Raw genomic sequence first — 24,713 nt, forward strand, 5'->3', positions numbered from 1 at the left:
AGACAGAGGTTTTGTCATTGTCCTAGTCTAGTAGCTCCATGATAGAGCTGACAAACAGCTTCCAGTTCTCAGATTCAAGCCAAAAACTTCCAGAAAAAGCAACATGAGGGTCAACATCGGTCAAGCTTCAGACTATTGATGCCGACTAAACATAAAAGGGGCTCAGAAGCCACACAGTGTTTGCCGCTGCAGAGATTCTCCCACATGCTTTTCTCTTTTTATTCATTCTGGAGATTTTCTATAGGGTTACAGTCTGGGGGCTGAGAAGGAGGTCAGCTGATGGAGCTTTTTTATGTTCACTTGGTCATATTCTTTAAATCATTATGCTCACTATCCTTCACTTGACATTTTAGAAACGTCATTATGTCACTTTTTTTTTACATAATTTCCCATGGGGATGAAAAAGGCCCACGGCATCATAGAGCCTCCAACATACTTATCATAGAGCATGCGTTGCCTGGTCAAAAGATATTTTATTCAGTCAGGTCCAGGATTTCTGTGTTAATTTGTCTCCATGTTTTGATTAATTTTAGCCAGTGACAATCCATCATCACCTGTCATCAGTCATTATCTTGTGCATCCAGAATTTAATTTGAATATCCAAGTAATTCAGGATGCATAATACCACAAATATTAACAGAAATCCAGGGAATTCAGAGATTAAACAAAACACACTGCAACCTAGATCTTTTGTTTTACTGTAGAGAGGAAATTAGCCTTTCCACATATGCATTTAATCTACCTAATTTTCAAATATTTTGTGTTTATTGCTCTTAATATCAATTTAATTTGATCACAGGAAACTGTTTTAGTTAAAATCCCTCGGGAGCCTGGCAAACTTGCATACTTACAGCTGTTATGATAAGACAGAAAAGGCCTGTTTTCTGGCATCTATCCCAAACAGTCAGTTACCATGTAAATGGTCTTTAATGGTTGCTCCATTTGACAGAAATACAAGCCCACATCACCATACATCCTCCACTGTATTTAACAGTTGCAATGTGGTGTTTTATGATATATTCATCTAATCTTCCAAATTTACAGGCCTGTTGAAAAAGCATATTAAAAAAATGAAAGACCAATTACAAATAATTATTTCAGGCTGAATCAGGTTGATTTATATATCAAAACATCACTTTAGAAGTGTATAGTTTAAAAGACATTTCAGCAGCTGGCATCTATTCGGACTAGTGAACATATACATCGAAACAAAGAGTTAGTAGTAAATTTCAGCAGCACAGGTAATTTAAAAAGTTCTGGTATTTACTGGAGGTGGCTCCTGCTCCTTTTTAATGGCACATGGGTTCCTCCCCCTTCCCCCTTTCTCCTTCTTCTTCTTCTTCTTCTTCTTCTTCTTCTCCTCCCATCCAGCTAGGCATTCCTGGCTTGTTTAAATAAGGCCTGCCTGCCTGGGCGCGGGTGGATTCCCCTCTGGCCCTTTGCCCTTTGACCCAATGTGCATTCCGTATGTAAAGTGAGGAATTCCTCTGAAGTTCGGTTAATGGGGTTGAGTTGTTTTTTCATCTTTTGGATCTACCCGGTGGAAGGGAAAAAACTAGCTTGACGTACAGCCTTATAGCTATGAGTTATGGACGTGGTTTGTTACCACTTGCTGGTGGCTAGAAATCGATGAGACTACCTGAAAAAGTTTTCCTGTGCGGATGATGAGTGTCGGATTTAATGGAGGGGGATGTGGAGTGGAGGCATGCAGGTTTGAGAATGGGAAGGTTATTTGGTTCTTCTTTGACTTCATAGGGTAGCAATAACAACAATTTTTGTCTTTTTAAGTGGGGAAATATAATCTGAATATTAACTTCCTTTAGCTCACAAAGAGAAGACTTGACATGTTGTTTGAATTGAATGATAACAAGTGCTTTTATCAGCAAAAGTAAAATGGAATTAGGCTCTCTAGGATTTATTTTGGCAAAAATCAATTTCAAGTTTTCTTTTAACTTATCAGCTCAGAATATATCTCCTAAGCTTATGAGTTGACTCTAAAGGAAATATTTATATATCCAGAAGCCTTTGAGATGCAGTGATATTGGTTTGATGATAAAAATATAAAGCATCAAAATGAAACAAGATATTCTTTTATTAAAAAGAAACAAAATTTAATTTGATCAAATATGTCAAAAAGGAAGCCTAGCCACAGATTCTACTCATCTAGAGATAAATAACTGACCATTAAAGCGTTATCTGTTAATACTACTTAAAGGTATGCATCGGAGGGAACATTTCTTTTTTTTGTTATGTTCTATAAACAAGAAAACTGACATTTTCAACAATTTGCACCAGAAAAATCCGTTCATTTCAAGCATCAACTTGCAGAAAATGAGAAACTGTCAAAACAGACCTCAAAGAAAGAAAGTTTCAGATCAATTTCCTAAAAACACAGTGATACATTAGTTGTTTTGGCAGAATATCTCTGTATTTCAGTCACATCTTTTATCCATCTTGACCTACTCGTTTTGATTTTTCTTCTTTGGGTTTTTTCATTCATTTGATCAGCACAAGGATTTGTCTTTTTTGTTGGTCTTAAATGGATACTGGATCACAGTGCTTGTTACAGAAGCTGGCAGTGGTCTCCTTTTTTTCTCAGCTATATAAGTTAATTAAGAGAAAGTTTGGAAAAATCTATATTTGGAAGCAATTGTAAGACCTTTATTGGTAATGCAGAGCTCGTTCTAAATGTGTTTATACCTTGTTCCTTGTTATTGCAGATGTTTCTTGTGTATCTGGTTTTCTGGCCAAATTATGAAGCACTTAAGTTGTTTCCTTGTTTGTTTTAGAAGTTGCTTAAAATAAACATTGGCAGCATTTGTTGTACGGTTCTTCAGGTTTAGTTCCTTTTTATTGTTTTTGGTTTACTCACTATTTGTCTTGACTGGGTTAACTGTTGGGTATGTTGGTCAATGTTTGCTGCTTTTAAACATGCTATTAAATATAACTAAGATGTGAATGTTTTATGTTTACATTGAGGTATATTGTTTTAAATGCGGGACATTAGACAGTTTTGACAGTTTTATGTAGGCCCAAGAGTTTTCTATGTAAAATAAGTTTTTTTCCTTTGAAATCCTCTTTAGATTTTAAAGATTTTTCTTAACCATTACTTTTCATATAATAAATATAACACAAAAATAAAGGTATGTGACAACAAGAATAAGGAAAAGCTTCATATTAAGCATCCTCTCAATGTATTTAATGATTTGTTTAATGATTCTCTCATTTGAGAGTGAATTTTATGACAAAAGAATACCGTTTGCTAAAAACAATCTTCTACATTTTTGGATGATTTGTTCTAAATATAGAAGTTATTTGGGAGTTTATTGAGACATTTAAATAAGTAAAATAAAAGAATTTAAAAATGAAATCATTTTAAAGATTGGTTTAATCCTTGAGAAGACCAAACGACATGATAAAATTTGTGGTTTATTTTCTATGATTTAGAAATTTTGAAAATCCATTTCTTATACCCTACTAAACTGTCTGCAGGTTCCAAACATCTCTAAAGTCAAACGATTAGATGTGGAGCTGGAGCAGTCAAGAAATATGCTGTTTAGTGACTTATTGCTCTACACAAACCGCTCTTTGAACCTCCAGGTCGTCGGCATCAGAACTTCTTATCACCGTTCTCAGGTGAAGCCAAGCCCTGCGCGCAGTGAAGGTAGTGAATGAGAGGATGGAGGCAGGGTCCCTCATGCTGCTGTGCTTCAGGAGCGTTGTGTTCTGGTGGAGAAGCCATAAAAAAGCAGTGCCACCCACACAGCTGGAATGTCATGCATGCAGTCTATAGAGTCTGTTTCAAGAAGGAGGTGAAGGGAGGGGGAAGGTGAGGTGAGGAACCCACTTTGGGTCCACGAGGTGGGGTCTGCTGCAACTACAACTTCTACTGCTTCATGAAAAGAAGATGGAGCAGGAAAAAAAAACTCTTCTCACCCATCAAAAGGTTCTCAATTAACATTTTTCCCCCTCTTTTCCTTGGTGGGAAATTATCAATGACGATCCATCAAGGCTGTTTGGTCTTCAGGCCGCCGAGAGGAAACGCGGAGGGGAGATGTGAGACGGTGGGATGGGGGTTGGGGGAGGTTAAAGGGCAGAGGAAGAAAGGAGGTACATTTTCGGAGGATGGGTGGTTTGAGGGGGGAGAGAAAAAAAAGAGAAGGAACAATGACTCCCATGTTTAAAAGGCTTTTCTCAGCCCCATGACACCTCACACAGACAGCAGTTTGGAGTCAGGCCTTTCAGAAGGGAGTGCTCCCGAGTTTGTGCTTGTTTCCCCCCCTTAGGCGCAGGATCAGGAGAAATAGTCAGGGAAACATGAAACTCTTTTTTGTTTTTACTTTTTTCTGATATTAATCTATAGATACATTTAAACATGTGATTTATACCTTAATGTTTAGCCTTAAAATTTACTGGTGAATCAGTTTAAAATCACTTAGCATAATCCAGTTATTACATCAGTTAGGATATTTTATTTATTTTTGATTTGGTGCAAAAAATGATAATGATAACATAAAGCAAAATACAAATATGAACACTGTATAAACACTGGTCTATATGAAAAAAATGATTAGAGATTAAACAATTTCACTTTATCGATCACTAACAAATCTAAAAAAAATCATAAGAAAACAGCAGTCTTCTTAAAATGATTCTGATTGACTGACGTAGCAGAATTTGTATTAAGAAAAATATTTCTACATTTTCAATAAACAGTTGTGCAGATTATATATATTTTCGTTTGTTTGTTAAAATTGCTTTTGATTATTAAATTATTTTGATAGAAAACTTGACAATGGGTATAAGCTTTTGTTCAAATCAAGACAACGAGTGATTGAATTGAAATATTTTTGTATATTTGGTAAAAATGTCTTTTGTTGTGTGTTGAAAAGAGAAAAAGATCAATCTGACAATTTTTAGAACATCTCATAATTTATTATTTATAACTTCTTTATTTCCCAAGTATTTTCCTTTTATTTTTTTCTTTTACTGGTCATTTTTAAAATCTTCCTGACTAAAAAAGTATACAAGTAAAAGAAAGAAATTGGTAGACAAAAAGAAAAGTTAGGATTTTTTAAATCTTTAGTTAAATTTTTGCAAAGAAAATATTTCATTAGGCTTTTTGAATTCTCCAGGAGAGAGAATAGGATTTCATTTTATACATGTTCATGACTTCTTTTAATTAAAGAGAAATAAACCATTCTTGACAAATCAATTAAACAATACAATACGTTTTAAAATGCTGGAATTCAGCTTAGCTGTGTTTCAAGTAAAGGTATAGAGAAAGCAGACAAATACATGTCTTTTTCTTTTTAGGTATCATAATCTTTTATAATAGTTTTTTGTGGGAATCCGTTACGTTTTTTGTTTTTTAAGTGAATTAACATTTTTAATAAACAGTGAAAATCACCCACATTAATTATTGAACCAGTTTAAAAGATCTATATAAAAAGCTTCACTTCTCTCCAAAGTGAACCCTTCTCTTTACAGTTTCTAGTTTCACAAATTTAGCTGATCTATTTTAGTGTATTTAAGTCTATTTAAGAGTTCATCTTGCCATTTTAATTAACCAAACACCAAGAAACAACCTTTTTTCGTTGTTTGATGAATTATGGAAAATTGTTTGTTTTCTTATCAGTATGGAATCTATTGAAATTAATTAGATACACCCTTGTGGTAAAACCATTTCCAGGTTACTGTGCAGTTTGTGGAAAAGATTTCTGAGTGTGCATTTGGTGAGGGGGGGCAGACCCACACCATACTTATCCTACCTCATCTTATATAAATGTATATGTATATAAATATATATGCATATACATTTATATATAGGAGTGCACAATCAGATCCCTTCTGAGCAGGCCGGGGTCGGGGGTGTGTGTGTGGGGAGTAAAGAGTGGGCCCTCTCCCACTGGATAATGCCATTATTTCAGCTCCTCTGGCCAGGAATGCTAAATTTCACAGCCCGCTACTCCTTCCTCTGCGTCAATCAAAGTTGTGGAGAAAAAAAAAAAGGAGAGGGGGGGTTGCACAGGGTCCGCCTCCTCCAACACCGTGTGGTCCGATCCAACTCTAGATCCCAAAACCCATGCATCCATGCTCTTCCTGCGTAAAAAAAAAAAAAAAATGTAAATGTAAAACTACATTTGGAGAAACCTGTTTCTATAAATCAAATTACACTGTAGTTTCTAGGCAATCAGACATATCCAATTTAAGAAGCTATTTATAAATACAGAGGGGCCACCAAGGGGGGTGGGCTGTGGGGTGGGGTGGGGGGACTAGGGGAGGCCTTCCAACAAAACTGTTTTATAACTAATAATATTCAAATATTTTATGGAAATAATTTTTTGAGAAGATACAGCAAGTTTAATTTAATTTAAACAATTTGTAGTTATTCACCAATAATTGTATTTGGGGTTTTTGGGGGGATTTTTTGGCTTTTAAAGAGCTTGACTTTTGAATTTTTCCTCCCTAATACTAAAAAGCCTAGGATTGTATTATTTATATTATTGTTGCCCAAACATCAAACTTATTGTGATCACAATAATGCTGTTGATGTTACTGTAACTGGGATTTTAACGGAAAAGCAAAACTATTCTATACAGTATAATCTATTTATATAACTAAAGATGTATAAAGTGAATTCTGGCTGCTGTAATTTCATTTACAGTTCTTTTAACAAGCCAGGAAGAATAACATAGTTTACTCTGTCTTTGTGGGGATAGACTTAGTTGTTCTTTTCATTAATTTATGGGCAAAATAACTCACATTTACATCAATTTGTAGTATTCTTATTAATTGCTGTTTGATTTTCTTTTGAAGCTATTTCATTTTGAGTTGTGCAGAACTGTTGCCATGCAGTTTGTTAATCATTTATTTTACTATTGAATCAAAATTATATATCAATGAGTTGACAAAACTGTGACAGTTCCTGCTGTATCAGGCCAGAACTTTGAACATTTTCAGAATGTATCCTTTCATAATTAGCAAATAAAATTCCTATATTTTGGTTTCGTCTTTTAAGGTTGAGGCTCATTAACTTTCCTCTGCTGAGGTCCCTTAGGAATCCTCGCTAAGACCATATTTCAAGTAATTTTTTTTAACAACTAAAATAAATCTCTAAATGTTAGAAATATTATTTATCTATTTATACTTGTCTTATTTTTTAAACCTAGATCACCATAAAGGCTATTTATTTTAAAGCTTTTAGGTTTAATAATCCTTGATAATTAAATTAATTGATCAGCCTCCTTTAGTGCAGCGACTTTAAAGAATCTTCTTAAGGCGTCTTCATAGAGTTATATATTTCAGTTTATTTTTTGTTTGTTCTTTTGCCTAAACTTTAAAGGTTCAGTAGCTCACTTTCAATCTTTAAATTGTAGGTGTTACATGAAACAAACTCAGTTAAGTATATATATATTTTTTTTATCTTTTATTAGATCTTTTTTTAAATATTTGGGTAAATGCAACATAATAATGAAACCTTTAGATTTCTGTAAGATTTTTTTTTTTTTTTTGGTTTGTAAACCCAAGATTATTAGTGGCCCCCATCATGAGAGCCCTTGAAAATATTTCTGGATATGCCCTTGGATAATTAGCTCCTATACTTTAATTATTTGAGTTCTTAGATTAAAAAAAAAAAAAAAAAACAGATCATGCTATCAGGACTTTTTTCATTTTGATTAGCGCCTGTAATGAAGACAAATTCCGCGCTAATCACAACCCCCCCTTAAAAAAGCGCAAAGGTGTTTAAAACCGCAAAGTAAATCAGATAGTTATCCAAATTCTAGAGTCCATGATGGGAAATTTGTGAATGGGACACGTTAAGTAAGGCACTTTGTCGTGCTGCGTGACGCCTCTCCCCTGTAGCCAATCACACAGCCCGCTGGAAGTGTCGAGCATTCCGAGCGCGAGCCAATGGCGCACCATGGAGCAAAGACTAGCGCAAGAAGCGGCCAATCAGCGGGAGGCATGCAAACGAAGAATTTGCTCCGGCAGGCTCTGAATGTCAAATAGTCAAAGATGGAGTCCGGATCTGAGAGGCCGTGTGCTTTTGCAGAGAGGATTTTTTCCCCCTCTTCTCCACCTTCGCAGATCTGCTCCCTGTCCGCTCGCAGCTTCTTCCCAGGATGACAGCGCCAGTACCCACCGTGAAGTGCGGCTTTCGGAGAACGGTTGCTTTTCTTTTCCTTTCCTCTTTTTTTTTATGGGGAACTTTTTTCCCTCCTGCTCTCTTCTGCCCATAACGGATCGTCCCTCCCTTTGGCCAGATACTATTCATGATTTTGGAGGAGGGAAAGGAAAGGAGAGAGAGGATGTCCACCGTCAGTTGTAGCCTTTTTTGCGTAAAAATGCCAGGAGCTCCGCGAAAAAACTTGGAAGTTGTTTTTTTTTTCATGCGATCTATAAGAGGGAGGGGGATCAGGAACAGCGACGGGAGTTGAGTCAACCCACGTTGCGCTGCGCATCTGGAAGCTCATCTCCAAAAAAAAAAAAAACTTGATCATGATCAAACGGACAAAGCTTATTATTTACAGCATAGTAATAAGAGAAATTGAGGTTTTGGGGGGGATGCGCGTGTTTTTTTTTTGTTTTTTTTTTTCCTGCGTGTGCGGCCATATATGCTGTTGTGCAATCTAACAAGTCGCCTGTGATATGTTGTAGGCTCTGGTCCTGCGCTGCAAGAGGCGGATAGGCCGCTCACACAGATGCATGGCGGATTTGTAAAGTCTCCATATGCAGGTAACGCAGAAGACAACAACACCTGGAGGGCTTTCTGCAAACATCCACGGTGTTCTGGAGATTTCCAGTGACCCTCCTGTGCCATGCCATACGCTCAGTGGGTTATGTAACTCTGTTTTCAGCGTTCAAAGTTGTCTGATTGTTGCACAACTTTCTTTTATATAGTTTTCCTTCTCCTCTAGTAGCTCAGGTGATTTTTTTTCTTCTTCTTGCCTTTAACACCTAAATAACCCAATGTATATGTTGTGTTCTGGCTGAAAGCTGGTCAAGTGTGTTGCACCCCCACCCGTTCTTCCCTTTTGCGTTCATTCCGTTCTTCAACCCCCCCTTCACCACCAAAATTAGAATGCATGTCATTCACTGCAGAGAATGGTATGGGCCCACATGCTGGGAAATTCCCATTCTCCCAGGGTTGTTGAGGAGGGGTGGGGGTGGGGGGTGGCAGTGCTGTTTAATTTGGGGAAGTTCATTTAACTCCACCAGTGAAAAGTGATATTGTTAATCTGTCAAATCCTAACTTTTGCCTCCCCACAGATGCACTTTCTTCTAGATTTTCTGTAGCTGTTATTTGTGTTATTTTATGCAACTCATCAAAACCTGCTTATTTGGTGAAATCACCAAATACTTTCACTACTTTTTAAGCTTTTTGGATGCATTTCTTTTTATTTTTAAGGAAGTGTAATACATGCACTCATCATGTTAGAGAACAGAAGAGCTTGTTTTGTGAAGAGGAGGCCGGTGGGCTCCATGTTGTTGTCCACTGCCCTTTTTCTGTTGCGCTACTGGAAACTGACATGAGCAGTGCAATATTAAAAGGGCATTGGATGATTAAAAAGAAAAGGGACCCACACCCCTTCTTTGCTTACTGGGAAACATCTTAAGGGACATAAAACACCAAATGCTTAACTTTGTCATTTCTCTCTTTAAAAAGGGAGACACACCTCTTGCTGAACATGCACTTAATACTATAATGCTAAACATTTGGGTTTCTGACATCTTTTGTTATTAGAAAGTTAGTTTTCTCTTCACCTTCTTTCTTTCTCATCCTCAAGTAACATACTATGTTTATACATGTACTTGTTGCTACATATATGCAAATGAAAACGGGAAAGTAAAACAAAACAAACAAACAGTTTTGGTTGTTATAAGTCCATGACCACAATAATCAAATGTATCAGTTATGATACAAAACTCATCTGATGCATCAGAATTGTTGTGCTTTTATTAAAACTATTTAGTAAAGTTACATTTTCTACTAATTTTCTCTTGTTCTAGTAGCCAATTCAAGGCAGCTAGTGCTTTTTGCAAAATATTTTATTTCACACAAGACAATTCAAAAATTCTTCTATTTTTTTTCTACATATTTGAACCTTTTTTCTTTATCTTATTTTTTTTAAAGACATCCACACGTGATGCAGTTGTGAGTTTTTCATTAGAGGAGCAGCCATGTGCTCACACATGCTGAGGTCAGCTGCTTTGACAATGTTGCACTACTGTACCATCCATTCTAGCAGTGCAATAGTATTGTCATAGCATTTGGTCTCAGTGCTAAAAAAAAAAAGATTAAGCCTGTTCAGAAAAAGAAAAAAAAAAAGAAAACGGTGTGAGGAAGTAGAGCTGATAGCAGGTGTTGACGAGGAATGTAGGAGGTTCCTTAAACTGTTTACCCAGTTTACTCTTGTTTGAAATCAATAAATGATTAAAAATGTGCCCAAAAGAGAAGATAAAAAAAGAGATGGGAATAAATTAACCTAAGCTAAAGAAAACAGGATTGCTGATTTCTGCCCCCCCCACACACACGCACACACTCTCTCTACCCCATCCTGCTGGTCTTTATGTGACTGTTGTTTTGTTGTTACATCAAACACTGCCACAGTGCGTATTGATAAGTAGATGGAACAGGAAAAAGAAGCAGAATGGGGGGTTGGAGGTCGATGTGTGGCTCTGAGCATCCTCGGTGGCAGCAGGTCTGTGGGGGGAGGGGCCCTTCAGCAGGAATGCAGGGCCCTCACAGCCCCCCCAACCCCGTTTCCTTTTCTTTTTTTTTGCGTTTTGCCGTCTCTTTTCTTTCTCCCTCTCTCCTTTTATCCCCCTGTTGAGATTAGGTGTCAGTGCTCCTGTGTGCCTCGTGTTTGAACCCTCTGGTAAAAGAGCAAAGAAGTTTGTTTGTTTTGATGACTGTGCCAGCGTTAAAGTGGGTGGACGCGTTTAACCGCAGTCCAGTTGCTGTTAAAAGCTGCATTGAGAGGGACACTCAAGTCATTATTAAAAACAGACATGTTCAGGGGGGCCTCCGATGGCTGTGCTGCAGTAAAAGGTTTCGTTTCCCTGAGCTGTTTTAGGAAAAAGGTTTAATATGTTTAATCCCGACAACGGTTGAGAGTAATTCTGAATCAAATGTGAAAGCATGTTGTTGTTTTTTAACAAATTCACTCTAGAAGAAGAAAGCAGAAAGGGAAACTTCAGCTTCTTGACTTGTGTGAAATTCTCCCCAAGTAAAGAACGTGACTTGTTTAGGCTTGCTTTGCAGTGCTTGCTGGGAAATCCTGGAATGTGTGGAATGGGGGACGGTGGTGCTTCTGCAGTTATCTGACTGCACGGAGCAGCAGTGGAGCCCTACATGTCAGCAAATGTGTTTTCACATGTGCAGCTTTTGAAGGTTCAGCTTAGATGGATCAGAATGAAGCGTCTGTATTTCCTAAATCATAGTTCAAACTTATTAAGTTCATAATGTTTGCTTTGGGTTGGTGTGTTAGGTTTTATGTGTAAATGTGTTTAAAGACTTTATTTATAAAGAATAAATCTGAAAGTTTTTATTCCAGAAAGATCCATTGATTCACAGGGCTGTAAGTAATGAACAATTTCACTAATTCATAATCATTTATTTCTAAAGTCCTCTTTGAAGTTGTTCTCTTTAATGTTTAAATTAAAGCTGTTTTCTTCTCCTATCTCCTTTGAAAAATGACAAATAAAGATAATTATATAATTCCACATTTCTGGAGGATTTTTCTTGAAAAAACTCAATAAATGGAGTCAAGCATATGAAAGTAATCGCCCTAGATAAACATTTCTGGACAAAAGGAAATTCTGAGTTCATGGAAAGGTTCATTTAAAAAACATTGAATCTGAAAAATAGGCCTAAAAGGTATCCTCAGTTTGAAAGGGATATAATTAACTCTTAGTGAGCGTTTTTTCAATTTCAGCAATCCTTTTGGTAAATCTTCCTTTACATTATAGGTTTTAGAAATCAGAATTATTTAGTTCAAGCACAATGTTTTTAAAACTTAGTGGAAACTTCCTATTATCTGAATTTGGTGCATCTTTAAAATATAAATCAAAGGTTTAAATGGTATGCTCAGAGGAAACATCCTAGCTAATAAATCAAAAAAATAAAAATGTTTCCATATGTGAAAAAAATGTATTTGCATTTTTCTGCAAAGAAATCCCTCAAAGTTTATATGTGTAAATTAGGGGGTCTTTTTCTAAGAGTAAAATCAAAACACAAAAACAACTCATGCGTCTATGACAAGCTTTGCTTTTCTTATCAACATTTTTAATGTCTCAATAAGTTTCTCTAAAAAAGTAGAGATGCTGTAATTGATATTTACTCTTTAGATCATCATCTGCAAAAAAAAAAAAGCTTTTTCTGCTATTCAATCAGAAATACTGCTAACAGGCTTATGATCTAAAGCAGGGCTAATTGATTCTTGTGCAGAGTAATGTCAGGATAAAGCTTAGTGTATCTGAATATGTAAAGTCTGTCAAAATCCATTCCTGCTCACTACTGCTCAAGCCTCAAAGAAGCACACATGGTGTCAGAAAGGCCGCTTTGTGGTGTTGGCAGAAAGCAAAATGTTTTATTTATATCTCTGCTTTACTTTCAGATGCTTTTCAGGATTTTTAAAGAACTTGGATCTAAGAGGCAAGAGTTATGACATTAGTAGCATGTAATGCCAAAGGCTTTTTTAGTTGGTAATTAGATATTTATAAAGTGAACCAGTGACCTATAGAGCTAATTAAACAGCTTTGAGTATTGTTTAAAGCTATCTAAAAATCACTGAGTTTGGTATCCATTATTGATACTTGCATATGTAAATACTAATAATTAACTTTTTTCATTACGTTTTATCCACAAATGAATACCACTGAATAATTTTTTCTTTTATTTCATAACACAATCTATTTATTTCCATCCTGAGACATAGCACAGAACTGGTTAAAGCAGGATAAACAGGTCAGAAGAGATGAAAGATTAGGCTTTCTGCAGGCAGGACAATATAACAGGACAGAATTAACCAAATGATCTAGTAACAATAAATACAGGTGACAAGCAGACAATGGTGAAGGGAAATCCAAACAAACCAGAAATAGCCCCGTTACAATAAATGAAATCATCTAGGAAACATGTGTTTGTGTGTTTATGAGGAAAGAGGCTCTAAGAAAAGAAGAGGGTTTACTACCTCCCTTTTTTAATTAGCCTACAAAAAAAAAAAAAGATCAAGCCTTGAGAGTATAAATGGTGTATTCCTTCTAATATTTTAGTTCTGAGCACCTGCATAATGAAGCAGAAAACAAAACCAAACTCAAAAACAAAAGAAATGCAGTGGCTGTGTGTGCCAAACAGGATAGCTGTGACACTCTCCACACTTCAGTCCTGCAAGATGACTTTATCATTTCCTGTGAGGAGTGGTCAAAAAAAAGCTCTTATATATAATCACACATGAGCTCTGACATCATGCAGCGCTGAGAAGGTGGGAGTGTTTTTAACCACAGTGGGTAGGTACCACAGGACCACACAGGTCTGGCTGAGTGTATGTTTGTCAGTTCATGTGGGATACAAATATTACACCTGATTAGATCACTTTTCTGTTTAATGGCTCTCCAGCAAATCAAAGGTTTTCTTGCAGTTTTTAAAGGGTTTGTTTACTGGGTTGAAAGCACAGCATGTCCACGAGTTTAAGTTAACTGATTAGAAACAAAGCTAACAATATTTGGCTGAATTTGATGCTAAAAATAAAAAAAATAAAATCAATTATAATGTTTATGGTATCACATGTTTAATAACTGAAAATAATCATTGCAAAAGCGGGCATTCTGTATGCTGCAGCAGGGATTAAGCGCCATCTAGTGGATCCTTGCAGGATAAAAGGCTGTTGCTTGTATGCAGTAACCAGAGGGAAAGTGTGTGTGTGTGTGTGTGGGGGGGGGGGGTTACCCCCTGGACAGATTAACAGTCCTTCACAGGACAACAGAGAGATGCACAGGACAAAAAAAATTTAAAAAATCATTACAGCACACACTGATCACCGGAAAATAACTATGCACTTATAGACACAATATGGGTATTTTAGGGAGACCATTTCATGCCACATGCATATTTTTATATGGTTAGAGAAAATCTTGCAGGCAAAACTTGTATGTACAGGAAGAGCAAGCTAGTTAAAAAAGGAACAGGTATTGCAAAAACATGGTCAAAAACCACACTGTCTGAATAGAGTAAAAAACATACTGTTATATTACAGTTAAAGCACAAATGTATTGATTAGAATCACATTATATTTCTCAGTATATATATATTTGTTGTGGGGTTGCTGAAATGAAATTCACAGCAGATTGAAAAAAAACAAAAAACAAATCAAAACAAATAAGTTCATAAATGAAACTGTGTACTAATTTGGATTTACATAAGGGAATGTGTAAAACAGACCTAAATGATAGTTGGCATAAACTCATTTTTTGTTAATAATTATTAATAATTAATAATTATTAATAATTATTATCCTTCGATGTGAATTGCCCATCTGCATGAAATACTCAGCTGTAATGCAAACATGAGGGCTCTATGCCATCAAATCATTTGTTTTTTAATTCAAAGTGGTATAGCGATTAACCAGATTTTTTTCTAGGAGCTTTATATTCTTTTCCTGAAACCACCCGAGATTTTACTTGTCAGTGCTTCGGGGCCGCTGTGTAACTAAAAACTTTACCCCTTTTTTCATATTTTAATCTTCATCAATTTCTTCGTTAATTTCTCCATTCATCTCTCCTTTGATCTGCAAGTATTGTGAGCTAGGAAAAAAATGCCACACACCACAGTGTTCTAATTTTTGGACTTTCCTCCTGATAAAGGGTTTTAAGGTGGTGTTGAATACCATTCCTCCACAAAACAAGTTGTTTGCTATCATCTCTTAAGGCTTACTTAAACCAAGCTTAGACATACCTTTCCTTCAGCAGTGGACTGTGCACAGAGGCCACAACTGGCCCAATTTAATTTTTTTTTTTTTAAGATAAAATCTACCTTCAGAAGTTATCTGTACGAGGAGTATTTGTGCAACTCTTCTGATTTTGTGTCTGGACTCTTCTGTCATATTTCCTGTGAAGATCACCCAGTAGGTAGACTTTATTCAAGTCAATGGGGGATTAAAAAAGGTTTTTGCTGCGATAAGTTTATGTGTTTGACATGTCTTTTCCCTGGTGTCGTAAAAGTTAACTATTTTAGGAAACAAGCTTTCTCAAAAATCTGAACTCACAGAATCCACTTCAATAGATTTTGAATGTGTACAAAGTTAAGATATAATTTACCCAATAAAAAAGAAACTTGAAAGTCTTGATGACAAAGTTTTTTATTGTATCAATGCATTACTAAAGATTGTTTATCATTTTGTATATATGTGGAATTATCTTGAGTTGAATAACTAATACTTTCCCCCCTTTTTATAAATGAGGGTAGATATAAGTTTTTCTTCTTTCTGCTCCTTTTCATTCTCGGTTTTAGTTATTATATGACTGATTTATGTTGTGTTTTATTGAATGAAATAAATAAAATACAATAAAGATGTGGTGTTTAAGCAGCTTAGTAAATAGACAAGAATATAACTGATTTATTGACTTTATTCAGCAGATGTTGCACTAACAATGAATAAATAAAGTGTTTTTAAAACCATTAAACAAACCTTAGAATAAAAGTGCATCCTGCAATATTCCATATAAAACACTCCTTTTTGCAATAAAAATCTTAAACCTTTCAGAGTAAACCTTTTAAAGGCTCCGCAATATTTATCCAGTAGATGGCGCGCTTGGCGTCGTAAGGGATCTGACCATCCTTCCATATCTGTTGGGAGTAAAGGAAAAGGGATAAAAAGGTTTTTATTCCAGGCATAAAACAAAGCTAACATATATTTTCCATTTTAAATCCTGATAGAAAAACAAACCTTAGTTTCTGTGCGATGTGATCACATGGTTGTTCACATTCTGCTCTGTTGAAGCAACGTCTGCAGAGTTTTGTGAAGCTGTCTCATGGGGCATCTGAGAAAAGATCAACCTCAATGAGACATTTTTAAAATACATCGACAGAACTCCTAAAAGTTTTTAATAATGAAGGAGGAGCACTGACCAGGACTGGAGGAGCCATAAAGAGATAATTGAATGGGTAGTAGAGGAGGTTGATAAAGGTGGAGGAGTAGAGATCTGCATAGCGAATCAGCTGACTGGCAAACAGGGTCTGTGTGTAGCCGCTGCGCAGAAGGCTGCCCATTTGCCCATAGGACATGTCCATTCTGTGGGTCAGCACCTGGAAGCAAAAAACAAATGTTTATCGGCTACAAACAATGGCCTAAAGGGACAGATACATTGTGGACCTGCAAACGTTTTTATATCATTAATGTTTTCACTGGAATTTATTTAAGTAGATCAATACACTGTAGTTTGTGCTTGTGAACCGAAAGCGAGGTTTAAAGATTTTTTATAATTTGAGCTATAAGGCAACATTGGAAAGAGAGCAGAGCATTTTGTGTAGGGTAGGGGCCCCCAACTAAAATAGCTAGAGGTCCAGTACATTGATCTTAATAACAATCTGGAGTACAAACTGTTTAATCCAAAATGCATTTTTTTTATACATTCAATTAACAATATAGATTTTTTGATCACTAATTGCAAATGTTCATTAGGCAATTGAATCGTCTGCTAAAAAAATAACAGTGCAATTCAAATTAAACACAGAAAATGTTATACACAAAACATTAAAATAAGAAAACATTCAGTTTAAAAGGTCAAATAGTATTCAGCAAAATTAAGTGCAATTTATGCACCACAAACAAGCACAGTTATATTTCACAAGAAAGTTATGCAATAACTTTCAATACACCTGTTTATCTTTTTAATTGGACTTGTTTCTGGACCACATGAACAAGTTACTCTAAATCCTTCCATTGTAGCTGTTTGGGATTGGTGTTTACCTTCTATAATTTAATGCAATTACATTTTTTTAACTTGTTTTATTTTGTTTTACTTATCTGATCCCAACGGGAAAGTAATTTAGGGAAAAATAAAACTACAGAATGGCTCAGATTATCTCATATTATTTTATTGTGTTTTTTATAAGAATTTTATCTGTCAGCCGTATTGCAACTTGGACTGATCAGCAACCTTATAGGTGCTTAACTTGTGCTTATTAAACTTATAAAGAGATGACATTCCTCAAGCAAAAATAATCAGGATAGAAAAACTAATGCAGTTAATACCATTTTATAAATTTACCTTTATTCTTGTCTGAATGCTGCTGATGTCAGGATAGTCTTTGCTGCCGCTGTCTAAATGCCTTCAATCAGAACAAGACAATGATTTTTAAAACCACAGCAACAAGGTAAAACAAAACAAGCCCATTTAATCATAAAAAAACTGCTGTAATGATAAGTTAAAAATGAAGATTACATGGTTGGTCTCTGTGACCAAGCTGGACCCACATAGTTAGCTGTGCAGCAGCTTCACCTGGTGGCCAAAGTTAAATACACATGGTGCAAAAAGTGTGTGTGCATTAAAATTGATTATGTATAATGAATATAAACTATGTCCTGGGAATTTTTTTTTACATTTGTTTGTCTAAAATAATTGATAAAAATACGTGTGTGTGATTTTAAGATAAAAACTAAAAAGAAATGTATGCAGGTACAAGAAAAGAAAAGCTATTTTGGTTTCAGTAATAAACAGAAAACAGCGGCTAAATTGTCTCTTTATCTTTAACTCTATTTAGGAACCTCCCATCAAGTACTTTAAATGCTGGGCCAATACAGACGCAGACTTACTTGTACAGTTCAGCTAAGTAGAAGTCCAGACGTTTCAGCTCCTCAAAAATATCTGAAAATTCAGAGAAAATCACCCAGAATTAAAAAAACAAATTACATAATGATTGTTAAATAGTAAATAAAGACAGTATGCTCACTTTTCCTTTCCTCCCAAACTTGCAGCTCCTTGGTGAGCTCAGGTACAACGAGGAAGGTCTTCCAGCCTTGGCGTTTCTTTGATTTAAGGATGTCTCCAAATATGTGATCTCCAACATAGAGGATATCCTTGCCTCTGACGTCCAGCAGATCAGTAATGAGGTCTGAAGATCCTGCATTTCGAGAAGAAAATATGAATTAGGCATACAAAAAAATTATTAAAATCATAAAAATAATAAAATGAGGCTTATTTAAATGTATTATTGTGAAACCAGGTTTAAACAATTAAAGTAGACTTATTCTGACTGTCTTAAAGCAAATTAAATTGTAAGCACAGTAAATACTTTATTTTACAGTGGGTTTGTAAAGTAATCAGACCCGTTTAAAATGTTCATTCTTTGTAAATGGAAGAACTTTGGGAAGACCTGAAGTCTTTCTAGACCTGGCCGTCCAGCCAAACTGAGCATTCGTGGTAGAAGAACCTTGGTCAGAGAGGTAAAGAAGAAACCAAAGATCACTGTGACTGAGCTCCAGAGATGCTGGAGATGAGACACAGTTCCACAAAATCAACTATCACTGCGGCCCTCCACCAGTCAGGGCTTTATGGCAGAGAGGCCCGACGGAAGCCTCTCCTCATTACAAGACATATGAAAGCCTGCATGGAGTTTGCCAAAAAAAAACAAAACATGAATGACTCCTAGACTATTAGAGAGAAGATTCTCTGGTCTGATGAGACCATGAACTTTGTGGAAAAAACCAGGCACTGCTCATCACCTGCCCAATACAATCCCAACAGTGAAGCATGGTGGTGGCAGCATCATGCTCTGGGGCTGTTTTTCAGCTGCAGGGACAGGATGACTGGTTGAAATGGAAAGAAAGATTTATGTGGCCAAGTACAGATATATCCAGGAAGGAAACCTCTTCCAGTGCTCAGGACCTCAGACTGGAATGAAGGTTCAACTTTCAACAAGAAAATGACTTTTACACACAGCTAAAATAACAAAGGAGTGGTTGGTAACAACTCTGTGACCATTCTTGACTGGCGCCCAGCCAGAGACCTGACCTAAACCCAAGTAAGCATCTCTGTAGAGACCTGAAAATGGCGATCCACCAATGCTCACCATCCAACCTGACAGAACTGGCGAGGATCTGTAATAGCAGAGGGTCCTCACATCCAGGTGTGAAAAACTTGATGTATCATTCCCAAGAAGACTAATGAATTTACTAGCTCAAAAGGAGTGCTTCTACTCAATACTGAGCAAAGGGTCTGAATACTTATCACAATGTTTATATTTCAGTGTTTCTTTTTCAATAAATTTGCAAAAAAAATCTACATTTTAGTTTTTTTTTGTTGATGGGGTGCTAAGTATACATTTATTGAAAATTAAAAGGAACTTTATTGATTTTAACAAATATGTCTATTTAAATATAACATGGAACGGTAATCTTGTATTTAACAGAAAACTAAGGGTCTGAATTTCCTGTTCTTACATTTATCTTTATCAAGTAAGATAATTAATTATGAACTAAGTTTACATCCTTCTTAATCTAGTCTTCTTTATAAATGCTAAACAAAGATTCTCCACATGAGATAAGCCTTAATGATGTAATCACCCTTATTCCAAACATAATAACAACCAGGGTAATATACTCATCACTTTGCTTGGCCTGAGAAAACCTTGTTAGGTGACATCAAGCTGTTACAGACGTGGATATTGATTGACTGATTTGCTTTGGTGAAATGAAAGGAGATACTGATTGAATTAATGGAGTGATTACTTAGGCAACGTAAGAAACAAAGGCAGCCAGATAAGAGTAACAGGGAGATAATTGTTTTAAAGCAAATAAATATGTTTAGAAGTTTTGATCTTAGATCTTAATATATTCAAGTGTATTAAGATTCATTAAGCCAAATCAGGTAATATTTTCTCATTTTTGCTATTTTCGTCTTTTTTTTCTCAGGATTTCAAAACTTTCCTTTACAACATACTTACCCATACCATGACTCTACCACTGCCATGTTTTACTGAGAGGTTTTTTTGGAAATTGTTAATAAAATGTTAGTGTTCTGCGATATAAAAAATAATTAAATATAGGCTAAAAAGTACAGTTTTGTCTCTGCATCATGAATGTTGTATAAATTCCCATTCCCCAAATGCTAAAAAAAGAAAAAACAAATAACTCTTAAAGTGTAACAATTAAACATCCAGCTGAATTTCTTTTGTATTTTTTGGGGATTTTCATCTCTGTTGCCCAAAAACTTCAATTACCCAAAAAGGTGGAGGAATAGATTTAAAATAAGGGCAAATTTAAAAAATGGTTCGAAATGATTACGTATGAGCTCTTTTTAAAGAGTTGATAAATTACCTCTAACCATACCATTCAAAATACATGTTACCTATTTACTTACACTAACAGTTTGCAATCCTTAAAAAGCTTTTAGGTGTGATTTTATCTATAGGGGAGTTTAATAATCAGTAAATTCTGTCCTCACCTCCAGAGTAAACTGTGCCCAGCTGCAGGTCGCCAGTGTAAGTCCCAATCCGCAGCTTTCCTGTGTTCTTTGTGTACAAAATAAAGGAGCACACTGTTATGTGACTGTGACAATGCACAGTAATAGTTCATCAAAGAACCTATAGCAGACAGTTTTCATACCGTGTCAACTTGTCTGAGCACAGTGCCATCTGCAAAGAACAGTGGTTTTCTGGTATCAACAACAACAAGGTCAAAGTAGGAGCGCCAGGGCTTCTTGGGGCTTCCAGGCTGCAAAAACATTAAAATGTTTTATTCTTTTTGACTAAATTACACCTCCTCTCCATGCACACAGCATATAATATAGCCTTACCTTTGCTTCACCTTCCAGTAGGTACTTCATGATGGCCTAGAGTAAGAAAGGATATTAAAAAAAACATGTTACAGTAAGAGAGTGGACTCATATTTTGTCTCCAAAAACTAGCTTCTTTTGAGCTCACCTCTGTGTAGTTGTAGTCACTGTTAGTGGCCAAGAAAATCTTTGCCACCTCTTTAATTCGAGTCAGGAGCACAGGGATGTTTGGCTGTGGAGGAAACTTGTTTTTTAAAACAATTTATCCATTCTGAGAAATAAAAACATTCACAGAAATGAGCTGATCAAGTATACTTACATCTCTAACAACATATTTGTCCAAGTTTTTGATTGTCTGCTCTTTTAGGATCCCCTATAGGGCACCATGTGGAGTTTCATTAATTAACATACTGAGATTTGATAGAAAATGTGCATTATGTTGATTGATGGCTTACTGTATCGTGAATAAAGTCCATTGCGTCTCGAACATCCTGGAACATGCTTCTGTAGGACATGAACAAGTCGCCATGTTGGAAACCTTTCCGCAGGCTGGAAAAAGGTTAATAGATATAGTTTATGTTTGAAATTCACAGGGTTATACATAGGTTGTAGAAAAAAATGAAAGGCAATTTGAGAAGCTCATAAAGATGTTTGCCTACCTGGTGTATCTGGAGCATCGAGTAAAGAAATCAACAAGACAGGCATAAAGATAAGTCTCTGAAGAATGAAAACAAAAGGGATTGATTAGCTTATATTGCATTATGACTCACAACTATACAAGCAATCTCGAGATTTTTCTTAGCGTTTTTTTAGATCCTATACATGACAAGATCCAATCTAAATATACTTATTTTTGTCCTTACCTGACAGATTGAAGAGGGTGTTAAGAACGTAAAACCGGTCAGTGTCATCTCTTTGAATGAACTTGTTTGGGTAGTAGAAATCAATGTCTCCCCTGTGCATCAAACCACATAAAATGTTAATATTACTGTACCTAAATAGACTTATTTAAGTCCACAAATTGATTGTCTAATATTTTCAGAGTACAGTGGCTTTGTTTTTTTAATTCTTGAATTACGATTTGAGCATCAGTAATTATAGTTTTAAAAGTGCTATTATTGTATATAAGGTTAATAAGTCAGAATTGCAGGTTATTTAGTTGATTATCTGCTAGATTGGGTTATTACTTTATTCAGTTGTGGGTTAGGTTGTTAGTAAATCGGGTAAACAGATCCGTTGGTACTTTGAGATAATTTAAATTGTTTTCTAGTTGAGCAAATAATTGGTTGGCAAGTTAAACGGATGATTGTTTTGTTAGTTTGATGATTGGCTGATTTGTTAGATTGTCCGGAGGCGACAGCGGCGTAGGATGCAGGAATTTGTCCTACAACTGGAGGGATGCCGGTTTGTACCCTGGTTCCAACCGTCTCTTTCACTGTGTCCCAGGAGGTCAGCTACAATGTACAGTAACTTTCTAGGGTCAGTGTGTGAATGGATGGATGGATGGATGACTAAAGTTAGTAGGGCTGAAACAATTAATCTGATTAATTGTGATTAATCTATTATTAGAAATAATCATCAACTAATTTAGTATTCGACTAATCATAGACTAGAGCATAGAGAAAAAATCTTCTTTAAGGAACCCTTTGTCTGATTAATAATTGATTAATCGAAGAAATAATCAACAGATTAATCGATTTGTAAAATAATCGTTAATAGTTAATGTAGTGTAAAGCTCTTTGGAATCCCTTGACTGAAGGGGTGCCTTAGAATTACAGGTTATTTACCTTGGTTAAAAAGTTATTTGAGTGTCATCGTTTTTTTTGGTTTGCTTTGATTAGTCGATTTATTAAGTAACTGAATTACTTATCGACTAAATGGGTGGTTAGTTGATTTAATGATTGATTAGTTGGCAATTTGACTGATTATTTAGTTTTTCTGTTGTTTTTTTGCTTTATTATTTATGAAATAAATCTTGATTGATAGATTTTTTTCATAGACTGATTCTCACTGATACATTGAATGTATTAATTATACAGTCATCCAAGAGTTTTTGTGAATTATTCCAATGTACCTGGTATTTTAAAGAATAGTTCTGTTTATTCAGCTCAGTATTGATTAACTACACGCTGAAAAAAATAATGCAACCGTTTTTTGCATTTACTTAATCAAATTTAGTCACTTTAACACAACTGTTTCATGTTAGCAGGGTAGAACATAAAACATTTGTGTTAAAGTAACTAAATATGATTAAGTAAATGCCAAAAGCGGTTGCATTATTAAAGCCCAACAGAACTCCATGCCAACATTACTGCTATTTAACATGACTTTGATCTTACTCTCTAAAGAAGCTGAAACCATGACTGCAGACTAAGATGTTGCCGTTGGAATCCACCTTCAGCAGGTTCCCTAATGTGGTGTCTAGGACGATTCCACTAAAAAAGAAAAAAAAAAGAGAGTGAAAAGAATCAATATGTCACTTTGGCAATTAAATAAAAAGATGATTTACTATTTTTTTGAACAAACACTTGAAGCATAAGGTAAGAAGACTGACCGAGTGGGAAAACTGGGGTCATATGTGTAGCGGAGAAGCTCATGAGGGTATCCAACTGAAACCATTCTGTCTCTTAACAGCTCAAAGCCCATGCTCTCATAGTCAGGAGATTTATACACTAGAAACAGAGAAGCACAAACATGATTGCTATTTAACCAGGAAATTTGTCATTTTGAATCTAGGAGTTTTCGCCTTATACTGTCCTTACTTGCCAGTGTGTAGTCCATGTCAAAGCCATAGCACTTGATATTTTCCAGTGTCAGACTTCTGTTAACAAAAACCCTGTAAATAAGAAATAATCAATATGGTTAAGATATGAACAAAGTAATAAACATGTTATGCTGTTCCTTGATGACTTGATGATTTTTTTTTGTTTTGTTTTTTTGAGAAGGAGACAAGTCAAATTATCAAGCCAACATATTTACCTTCTTTAAATATCAAAAGTCAAACTTGTTTTGCATTTCCTGACCTAATTAATTTTAGAATAGCCCAGTATTAAATGCTACACTGATCCTTCTTTCCATATATTCTCAACAGTTTCCCTAACCCTTATTAAAAGAATGTATCTACACAGCATGATGCTGCAACCACCGTGTTTCAAAGTGGCTTCTGTGTTCAGCATGATGAGCGGTGTTAGTTTTCTGCCACAATAATAACAAGCAAGCTTTATGGATTGTGATAAAGGTAAAACTTGTGAAATGCTGGAATTTCAATGTAATAAAGTTAGAATTTTTTACTTTTTTCATCATTTTGATTTGCTGACGTTTTAAATTGCCTTTTAAGCTCTTGTACCCCAATCAGGTGTTTGAAATGGGTGGAAAAATAAGAGTTTATGCAGCTTCCAGCCAGTGATGTATCTGAGGTCCCGATTGCTCCCTTAGCCTTTCCTGAAAATCCATACTCTTACTGGACAGATGGCCTACATTTGTTAGTTTCTCTTAAAATGATCCAAGCAAATTTGCACAGGCAGATTGCTCCCTGTTTATGTTGCAGGAGCTCTCACTGATTGGGGGGCAACGGAAGTGCCTGGCTGCTGACTCAATCATTTTGTCACAGGATGCAAGTTTTACCCAAACAAGAAATATATCTCAGAATTCTTTTAAGAGGTTATTATTTAAAGATCTGCTATTAGAGCAAAATAAATGAAAATACCTTATTCTAATGTCATACATGGGTTATGACTGCGCTGTGTTATATTAATGTTGTAGAAGTAGAACTCACTTTTTGTCAATGTCCCTCTTTGCCATTTTCTCCACAAGGTGAACGTAGGGAGGTTTGTCCATCGCCTCCTCAGAGGAAGCTTGCGGTTGGTTGACTGTGGTCGATACTCTAACGCCTCAGACAGCTTTAAATGGCCAAAGTTACCCAAAAGTTGTGGGTA

At 35.7% G+C, this 24,713-nt stretch overlaps 1 protein-coding gene across 1 annotated transcript; it reads right to left on the reverse strand.

Moving 5' to 3' along the window:
- Positions 1–15,522: 15,522 nt before the first annotated feature.
- On the reverse strand, positions 15,523–24,713 carry LOC107092685 (cytosolic purine 5'-nucleotidase-like). Its single transcript, XM_015387289.1, has 18 exons — positions 24,554–24,713; positions 23,541–23,614; positions 23,333–23,450; positions 23,118–23,213; positions 21,642–21,733; positions 21,438–21,495; positions 21,234–21,327; positions 21,098–21,151; positions 20,927–21,010; positions 20,800–20,835; positions 20,610–20,717; positions 20,449–20,515; positions 17,957–18,127; positions 17,820–17,871; positions 17,275–17,335; positions 16,133–16,309; positions 15,951–16,044; positions 15,523–15,850 (listed from the first exon to the last, which is right to left on the reverse strand). The coding sequence occupies exons 1-17, from the start codon at positions 24,613–24,615 to the stop codon at positions 15,952–15,954; spliced, it is 1,497 nt and encodes a 498-aa protein (XP_015242775.1). The 5' UTR covers positions 24,616–24,713; the 3' UTR covers positions 15,523–15,850; position 15,951.

The sequence above is a fragment of the Cyprinodon variegatus genome, unplaced genomic scaffold (assembly GCF_000732505.1).
Source record: "Cyprinodon variegatus isolate N-32 unplaced genomic scaffold, C_variegatus-1.0 Scaffold390, whole genome shotgun sequence".
Classification (NCBI taxonomy): Eukaryota; Metazoa; Chordata; class Actinopteri; order Cyprinodontiformes; family Cyprinodontidae; genus Cyprinodon; species Cyprinodon variegatus.